This window comes from Triticum aestivum, chromosome 7D (genome assembly GCF_018294505.1).
Source record: "Triticum aestivum cultivar Chinese Spring chromosome 7D, IWGSC CS RefSeq v2.1, whole genome shotgun sequence".
Taxonomy (NCBI): domain Eukaryota; kingdom Viridiplantae; phylum Streptophyta; class Magnoliopsida; order Poales; family Poaceae; genus Triticum; species Triticum aestivum.
In genome coordinates, this window is record NC_057814.1 from 218,024,374 (window position 1) to 218,034,683 (window position 10,310).

A 10,310-nucleotide genomic window follows, 5' to 3' on the forward strand; every position below is an offset into this window, starting at 1 on the left:
TACATAATAACGCCGACTATTATTATTTCACAATTTATTCATAAAAAAAATGTGAAATCTCCATCACAAAGTTTTGACTATGAAACATGCAAATGACAACATATAGAATTACATGATTCTTAATTGAACATGTTAGTTAGATGTACCATACTGTTGCTCCCAAACGAACGTGGATTTGCATCATGGAACTTGCATTTTTCATCTATAGCTTTGAAAAAATTGACACTTTCATTTATAATTTTGTATAAGAGGTATGAGACGACAAGTTCTCAAATCTACTCGTGCTCATATGTTTCCAATGAACTATCCTAGCAAGCCTGACGCTAACAAAATGATAAAATGAACACATTAAAACCTAAAAGATGCTACACATATGGTCAATCTACAAAATTATTACGAGACATTCCTTACTAAACTCTCCAACCCCCCCCCCCCCCCCCCCCCCCGAATTCAACTGAGTGCCCCTTCCCCTAATTTCTGTCCAACCATAGAATCCCACAGAAGCCACTCCGTTAATCTTGTACCATATCATCCGTATGTGTGCCATTGCTCTTGAAACCTGGCCGCCTCAGCAGTTACAACATGCATCTCAAGCTCTCTGTAAATGGCCTAGCGGTTAGAACACGCCTTCTAGCTTCCTTTGCAAGATCTTTGTGCCGCCGATGTGAACATATATTGTCCTTCCTTTCCCTTCCAAATGATGCACATGCTCCGGATTTCAATTGCGTTCCTTGAACCTCAATCTGCTATGGTAATGCATGAACCTTAGGCCCTTCAAAAGCCAGGCATTTGGATGATGCACCTACTATCTAAAAGAATCTCGTGCATTGAAGGCAACGATACACTTGATGTTGACTTGCATCTCGATCACGTGAAATCAGGCGTGTTTAATGTTATTCTACTACCTTTATGTTCAATCCAATCAGACGAGCCCTTCACTTTTAAGGATGCATATATACAAGTCATCACAAATAGCAAAGATGTTCTATCATGCATTGTCTTATGTCATATGGTGTACTCCGGTTCAATCGTTTACCTCAAAATTTTGACTTCAATTGGGTAGGGCATGGGATCGATGGGATGTTAGATCACGTGTGTACGAATGTAAGGCATGGCGACAATGTTGGGCGTCTATGACAAATTTCCTACCTCACCCTGATGGAGAGTGGCTGGATATAAAATTTCAGACATCCTTGGCGAGCTGAGCTAGCTGAAGTCGAGTAAGTCCATTATTTGGTTCCCCAGATTTCCTCAAGATCTGTGATGAACCCCGTGTCGTCTGATGAAAAAGACTGGTCAACTTAAGAGAGTATATTCAAGGAAGTCAAAGACGTATAGTATTACACTCGATCATATTCAAGGGAATTAATTGAGAACAAAAAAATAGGTTCCCACTTTTATCTAACCGTGGCAGGACTAGAGGCGGCATCCCTTGCTGGTTGTGTCATGTTTCAGACTTTCTCTCACAGCTACTGATAGCTGAGTGTAACCCTTTATATGAGTAATAGAGATGTTGCTTTCTCCCACAAAATAAAAACAACAACTCATATAAACTCTATTCCACAAGTTAATAAGATCACTAATATTGGTTTCCTGAGAGGTATGGATTGGAAAAAGCAGAAGGGGGTTTTGACTCCAAGGTAATAAGGGAATCCTTTTCTTTGTCATTTATTCTATTTCTTCTGCATCGCTAATGCGGTGCGTACATACTGCTACTAATGAAATGAAAAGCCAAAGACGGCTGGATTTAAAAATGCTAATTTAGAGTGTGAAATTCACAGCTTTACTTTGCTTCTATTAATGTATTATTTTAGATCTGATGGTTTCGTATTCTTAATTCATACATAACTGGGAGTAAAATAGTGCAATGTGTATATGTGAAATATCGTGCATTAAATAATACATTTGGGTTTGTGAGGATATCCATATCAGATATCACATGAATTAGATGTGCTTACATGGAGTTGTACACGTGATGTATGATGGTGTTCCATTCATCTAGTATACTTCTACTTCAATATACAATTTGTGTTATTTAAAATTCAATTAGTAATTGTTATTATTGTCACTACCACGAAGGGCAAGGAGTTGGAAGCACAGTTACACTCTACCCAAGTAGTTGAATGCAGGCGTTAACATGGACGATACGAAGGTGCGTGGCTCGGCACATGCCTACATTCAGCTCCAGCCGTGCAAGAATCACCTCACCATCTTATGTTGTGCCACATTAATTCATGCAACATAGATGGCGCTATATAAAACACTGCTAGGCAGTGATGGATCCATAGGCCAAGAGAAGAAGGGCAGGGCAGAGAAAGTGAGCCGGGCTGAGGGCAAGAGCATTGTAGCAATGGGTGTGAGAGGTGTCGGTAACACGTCTGCTACATGGACGAGCAATTCCACTTGATGCACCTCAAAATCCTGACTGAAGAAAGCATTTCAGACGAGCGAGTGCATCCCTGTTGTGCACAACACATGCCACGGGTGTTGCGCCTTCCGATCTTCATGCTTGGTCTCGCCGTGCATCACGTCTTCCTCCACAAAATCAACCCCACTTCCCTATGCCACTGGGTCATTCATTCCAGATGCATCTAGTCAGACTGTGCCACTTGGCTAGCATGGAATGCTTCGACATCTGACCGCCACTTCCTCGGACCTGCTGGCGTTCGTTCGGCTGCGACAACTGACGGGCGGGGTGGCGGCTCGATGCTGCGAGGGAAAGAGTCAAGCATGGTTCATGTCTAAGTTGTAGGAGCCTAGGAGTGAGCGTTGATTGAAGCGAACAGCTTGTGTGTCTGCTCTACCGCAATTTACTTGTTTGGGTTCACTTTCTGTTTTGTCGAGAAAGATGACTAGAGAAGGGCAGAAGAGAGCTGTGTGGCTGCCTAGCTAGATCCAAGTCTTGATCCGTCCAAGCTTCAAGACATTTGAGAGCATCGAGACAGCAAAAAAATTCAATAGGTCTGTGTACATAAGAGGGGAGGAGATAGGGTCTCCTCACTGACGCATCAAGTATCTAATCTATAAGGCTGTGTTCGGTAGTACTCCGCTCCTTCGCCAGGGAGCGAAGCGGGCAGAGCGCCTATTTTGCCACTCTCCAAAAATTGTACTGGATGCCGCTCCGCTGCAGAGTTATGGAGCAGAGAGTTTTCAAACGGCCCCTAAGTATAATGATATGTCGATGAACTTTTCTTTTTGCGGGTAAATATGCCAATGAACTACAAATGCAGTATCATCCATTATTTCAGGTCGAATTATTAGAGATGTACAAGGGCTATAGTTTCTGTTTTTTGCTTTGTCTGCGGAAGCAGAAGCAAAGCATTGATTCGTCGGAACCTACTTCTGCGTCACGATTGCATGTCAAGAGGCAAGAATTTCACCGTGGCAAGACAAGATCGTCTTTCCTCACAGCTCTGCCCTAGACACTAACTCCTCGTCAATGCAGTCATCTTTGTGTTTGGCCAGTATACCTTTATAACAGATTCACATATCCTAATCCCTTTGAGGTACCCATCTGTGCTCAGGTACTCGCCAATTCCTTTACTATGGAGTTGTACACGTGATGTATGACGGTGTTCCATCCATGCAGTATACTGCTACTTTTATGTAGTACAATTTGTGCTTTTTTAAAATTCAATTGGCAATTGTTATAATTGCCGCTACTACAAAGGAGAAAGAGTTCGCGGCGCAGTTACACTCTACCCAAGTAGTTGAATGCAGGCGTGAATGTAGATGATGTAAAGGTAGGTGGCTCGTAACAAGCCTTACGTTCAGTTCCAACCGTACAACATAAGGTAGGCGTCCCCGCAAAAAAAAACATAAAGTAGGCGTGACCATCTTATTTTGCACCACATTGATGCAATGTATAGATGGCTATATATAACACTGCTAGGCAGTGATGGATCCATAGGCCAAGAGAAGAAGAGCAAGGCAGAGAAAGTGAGCTGAGCTGCGGGCCGAGGGCAAGAGCAGTGTAGCAATGGGCATGGGAGGCGTCGGTAACATGTTTGCTACTCAGCCAGGAATTCCACCTGGTCCATCGCAAGCGCAAACCGCAGGCTGAGACAAGCAAGTGGATCTCTTTTGTGCACAACACATAACTGGCGTGTCGTGCCTTCCAAGCCGGGCATAGAAAGAAAGAGAACTTGAAGCGGAGAAAAGAGAGGAGCTGCATGGATCCAAGTCTCAAGATCCTTCCCAGCTTCAGCACAGTATCTCACTGACAGATCAAAGTAGCGAGGAACCGTCGCACCCAGAAAAAGAACCGATGAACGACGGATGAAATGCCATCACTTATTTAAGTATACAAATGTCATTACTCGCACAATATGTGGAGAAACTACAGATGCAGTATCGTGAATTATTTCAGGTCAAATTATTAGAGATGTACAAGGACCGTATCTGTGGTTTTGCTTTGGCTGCCGGAGCAGAAACAGAACCATGTATCTGTCCAAACCTTCTGCTGCGCTAGAACTGCACGTCAAAGAGGCAAGATATCCGCCGTGGCAAGATAAGATCATCTTTCCTCACAGCTCTGCCCTAGACTCCTCGTCGATGCCGTCATCTTTGTGTGTGGCCAGCGCCTTTATAATGGACTCGTATATCCCAATTCCTTTGAGGTACTCATCTTTGCTCAGGAACTGCGAGACATGCACTGATCTTAAGTACTGTATTTGTAAAGGACATTGGTACTTTCTTGTGTATAAACGGTAAGAGCATGACCAATATGTTGCTATTTCAGTTGTCGGGTACTTTAGGTGCACGTTGATGTGTCTACTTCTAAAGCTATGCTATTCTATATGAGAAAGACAATCGAATTTTTCGGTAAGTTGATGACTTGATGTATTAAATGGAGCTTGGTGGCACAAACCTCGTTATGATCATGGAGCAGTATTGGTGTGTTCGCCATAGGCGAAAAGCCGAAAGCTGGTATCCCAACTTCCCGGAAATAACGAGCATCAGTAGAAGCCGGAAATATCTCTGGCTTGCCAAGTTTGCCACCAGCTCTCTTCACAGATTCTTCAAACACAGGCCACCATGGGTTCGAGCTGTTGGCAATTGTCATGGCTGGCTTCCCTAACTTGTCAAGGACAGAGCCCTTCTGTTTGAACTGTCAAACAGACATCAAGAAGAAACTTGATTACAAAACTTATGCACCATGTAATATTATCCTTACAAGATTGCCAAAATTAAAATAAAAGGAAACTCTCAGCTCAACTGCTCCTTCGTTTTGCTCATCAAAGTGTTACACTAGCATTATTCGTTTACAAGCTTTTTTTTATCTGCCTTTCGCAAATTTTCAGCATGCATTGCCTTTAAAGTATTTGTAGCAGGCACAAACTGAACATGAATCAGTTTTCACCAATAGAAGCTCAGGCTTTAGTACACCAAATGAAATACTCCTATCTTACAGTCATTTAACACACTAGACAGTCAGAAAAAACACCCTCAACCCCCAGTACCCAATAAAAAGTAGCTAATACAAACTAACACAGCAAACCTCAATAATTACTTCAACCCTTCAACTGAATGAATAATTACAAGATAATTAACCTTCTTCAATTATTCTAGAAAACTTTCTACCCATATTTTGTGTTAGATATTTCTTTCCTTTTTCATAATTTAAAAGACAAATCAAAAGATTTACAGTGCAGAAGAGGAATGATAAATTAACCTTCATTTCAAATGGGTATCCCCCATGACAAAGAACACGATTCAAGAAACATCAAATATAATGTAAGCTCTCCACAGCATAGATGATTATATATGTTGACAAGGCATAAGTAATTGCCCTGTCAAGAACATCATACCTCGAAAGTCAAGTTGCGTGAAGAAGGTGCCCATTCTTCAGCAAGACGCTTCTCTAGTGCTTCAGTATGAACACTAGGAGGGATTCGAATGTCAATTCCTACCTCTGCTTCAGATGGTTGTAGATTCATCACAAAACCCTGAAATAAGAGTGAAATTAGACTTATTAGCTGAAAACATGAGTCAATCAGGGTGAACTTGATGGCAAAGTGTTATCCTTTTAACAAAAACTACATGACTAAGGTAGAAAATACTAATTGCAATGAATTCAAGATGTTACAGTACATAAAAGCATCAGAGTCTACATGATCATGGTTGTGAACTCCGTGGTACATTTCGAAGTAAATGAACTTCAAGAACTGACTTACAATTCTCTGACTCGAAGAATGGACAGAACACAAAAGTATCAGGTCCTATGTAAGTGATTAACTATGGTAATTCTAAGAAACATGAGACATAACGTTACTGGCCAGCACCAACTAAGAAGAAAACAAGCCTTAGTAATGCTGAAATCATATGGTCCTCTTTTTTTAGCAGGTGGATTACCTATCTCATCACGCTACCAGACATGTCAGAGATTCTTAGGCATGAAAGACTAAACAAAATCAATACTAAACAGATATTCAGTATAGAATAAATAATTCCTAGTCAAAGGAACTGATTGTTCAATTTGAACAAACATCAAATATGAAACCTATGCACTGTGTCATCTCAAAATAAATTTTAAAATACGTAGGTTAATCAAGAAAAAGGACATCACATTAGCAAATGAGCAAGCGAGCAAGTACTCAAACTGCTTATATTTTTAATTGATGTTGTGAAGGATCCAATAGCAATTCGTAAATTACACCTAGCACATTGTAAACAGGAACTTGGATAAACTAACCGTGGGTGTAGGTGTCCCAGCCTTCAAGTACGCAAAATTCACCGATACAACGTCCCCTTCAGCTTTCTCTTCGGACTTAACCAAATCAAACTGAGCTGTCCTGAACCTCCGAAGAGCCTCCACACTTTTCATTAAATTCTCCATTGCACTACCATCATACAATTTTGCACCATGCCCTGGCGCTCCCTTTGCTTTAATAGTAAGCCACCAAGGACTACGTTCTGCATAGAACACCCGGTACTCCTCCCTAGGGGATGCAAGCCCCTCATCAAGAACCAATCCCACATTCAGCTCCTTGAATTCCTTCGATGCAACAAATAGCTCAACACCCTCATGTCCACCAATCTCCTCATCGGGAACAAATATTACATATATGTTCCGATCTGGGACAAAGCCCGCATTACGGAGACGCCGAATGGCTTCAAGATACTGCATCCCCACACACTTCATGTCCTACATTCATGAACCATAGCGAAGTTCTCTTAGATAAGATAAACATGTAGAAGTGACAGCTTATCACACCACATGTAGCTTTTAGCAGTCTCGCAGTGTTTGCGAAGGTCACTCTGATGGATCATGCACATCATGCCATACATATCATCTAAATGCAGCTAAATACTACTGGACTATAAAGGGGAAACAGCAATCTTAGTAGCGGAATTCATATATTTCAGGTAATATAGGTTGCATCGAACTATATCCACATGGAGTATAGATCTCTACAGCCACAGTGAATCTAGTCACAACTCAAAAGTTCTCAACATCATCAATAGCGACAAAAGAGAACACTGTGATTGGATTCAGTGCTAAAAATTCACTTATTAGTCAAGTTACAGACCACGAATCATGCCCAAAAAGATTAAAGATGGACAGATTACTCAAGCATGCTCGTCGATGAAAGAACACTGAAATCAACCAAGAAGCTTGCCTGTGATATACTAACAGAGACTGCACACGGCCTAAAGCAGTTATCTTTCGTGTTATGTGTAGTCTACACATTATATGATAGTATATCCATATTTGCAGCCCAAACGAAGCAAGTAAAAAAAAATCGCGGCTGAAAGCAATCTTGCCTGGGAGCCGCGCGCGTAGATGCGACCGGATGCCTCGTCAAGAGTGGCAGAGAGAGGCGCGTGCTCCCACTTCTTGGGCTCCGACGGCACGACGTCGGTGTGGGAGTTGAGAAGTATAGAAGGAAGCGACGGCCGCCGCCCGGGCCACCGGAGCAGCAGCAAGGGCTTGCCGGCGGCAAACTCCAGCGTCCGCGCCTCAAGCCCAACAGCCGCCGCCTGGTCCCGGAGGAAGGCCACCGCCGCGGCGTAGTCCGGCGTCGGCTGCGCCGTGTCGATGCGGAGGTACTCCTGGAACCGGGATACAGCCTCCGCGTCCGACGACGGCGAACTGGCCGCGGCGACGGAGAGGAGGAGGAGGAGTGGGAGGAGAATCTTGGTGAGTCCAGCCATGAGAGGAATCCGCATCGTGCCCTCGCTCCCCCCTGACGAGAAAGGGTAGGAGGTCGTGGCGATGAGTAGGGAGAGCGGCGGAGACGGGAGTTGGACTCTGGAGTTGTTGGTGGTGACGGCGGGGAGCCACTGGTGCTGAGACGGTAATCATCAGGCATCAACTGACGTGGAAGAGTTGTACTACTGTATTCTGCCACAACGACAAGAAATTCTTCTTTTAACACAAGAATATAATTCTGAAAACTAGCTAGAAAATGGAAAGCTAAATTGAGAATGTTTTGTGTAAAAAATCTTGAATTTATAACCGAGATGCATGTTGTTTTGTGAGTTAGGAGTACAAGGTTGCTTCCGAGGGGTGCGCCTGAGGGCGAGAGCAAACCCTAACCTATTGCTCTACCCGCGCCACCATACACACACCCAAAATCAGATGGACCCGGTGCAGTCGCGTGTGGATTTGATGCGTTGGGGCGGGACTGGGATCCAGTGAATGGCCTCTGCCAAGTCACGCTGTAACTGGCGGGTAGCCCGCCGTTGGATGTAGGGGGCGTCACAGATAAAACATTGTAGCAGGAAATACTGTTGACCGAGCACTGTAGATCTTGTATTGTTCACGCATATCTGTCCGCCCGATTTTAGATCGGACGGTGTGGAGAGGGGGCAAGTCACTGTACTGTTCACTAGTGACTGGTGACTAACAAGTCACTGGATCTCAGTCCGTTGGGGCGGTGGCCTTTCCACGGGCTATGCCGCGTGTGGTGCTGACCGATCGCTTCGGCAGCGCGGTTTTCGAAGCGAAGCTCCATGTCGTAGCTTGGGCTGGTCCGACTCAAACGTAGTGGGGATGGTCATGTCCTCGTTGTCGCTTTCGCCCTCCTCTCGCGGCTTCTCAGTCCCTGACTAGTAGACGCAGTCTTGGTTGGCTTGGATAGATCGCTAAGTGAGCAGCGACGTAGGGGTTATCCCGGTGGCTTGATACGTCTCCAACGTATCTATAATTTTTTATTGTTCCATGTTGTTGTATTATCATTCTTGGATGTTCTACAATCATTTTATAACAACTTTATATCATTTTTGGGACTAACCTATTGACATAGTGCCCAGTGCTAGTTGCTGTTTTTTTACTTGTTTTTACTTCGCAGAAAATCAATACCAAACGGAGTCCAAACGCAGCGAAACTTTTTCGAGATTTTTTTTGGATCAGAAGACACAAGATGGGCCGAAGAAGTGCCAGAGGGGTGCCCCGAGGGGGGCACAACCCACCAGGGCGCACCTGGGCCAGGTGCGCCCTGGTGGGTTGTGCCCACCTCGGCCGTCTCCCGCACCGCCTCTTTGCTCTACAAATACCCAGAAAATCCAAAACCCCTAGGGGAGTCGACGAAACACAATTCCAGCCGCCGCAAGTTCCAGAAACCACAGATCCAATCTAGACACCATCGCGGAGGGGTTCATCATCCTCATTGGTGCCTCTCCGATGATGCGTGAGTAGTTCATTGTAGACCTACGGGTCCGTAGTTAGTAGCTAGATGACTTCCTCTCTTTCTCTCTCTTTTGATTCTCAATACAATGGTCTCTTGGAGATCTATTTAATGTAACTCTTTTTGCGGTATGTTTGTTGGATTCGATGGACTTTGAGTTTATGATCAGATCTATTTTATACATGAAAGTTATTTGAGTTTTGATCTCTTATATGCATGATTGCTTATAGCCTCGTATTTCTTCTTCGAATCTTTAGTTTAGTTAGGCGAACTAGATCGATTTTTCTTGCCATGGGAAGAGGTGCTTTGTGATGGGTTCGATCTTACAGTGCTCAATCCCAGTGACAGAAGGGGACATGACACGTACGTATCGTTGCTATTAAGGATAACAAGATGGGGTCGATTCCTACATGAATAGATCTTGTCTACATCATGTCATTATTCTTATTGCATTACTTCGTTTCTCCATGAACTTAATACACTAGATGCATGCTGGATAGCGGTCAATGTGTGGAGTATTAGTAGTAGATGCAGGCAGGAGTCAGTCTACTAATCTTGGACGTGATGCCTATATAATGATCAATGCCTGGATATCATCATAATTATTTGAAATTCTATCAATTGCTCAACAGTAATTTGTTTACCCATCGTATGCTATTTTTCTCGAGAGAAGCCACT

General features: G+C 43.6%; 1 protein-coding gene across 1 annotated transcript; it reads right to left on the minus strand.

Annotated features, from left to right (window-relative positions):
* Positions 1–4,268: 4,268 nt before the first annotated feature.
* Positions 4,269–8,297, minus strand: LOC123165396 (aminoacylase-1). Its single transcript, XM_044583031.1, has 5 exons — positions 7,768–8,297; positions 6,695–7,147; positions 5,811–5,948; positions 4,871–5,110; positions 4,269–4,640 (listed from the first exon to the last, which is right to left on the minus strand). The coding sequence occupies exons 1-5, from the start codon at positions 8,170–8,172 to the stop codon at positions 4,527–4,529; spliced, it is 1,350 nt and encodes a 449-aa protein (XP_044438966.1). The 5' UTR covers positions 8,173–8,297; the 3' UTR covers positions 4,269–4,526.
* Between the last annotated feature and the right edge of the window lie 2,013 nt (positions 8,298–10,310).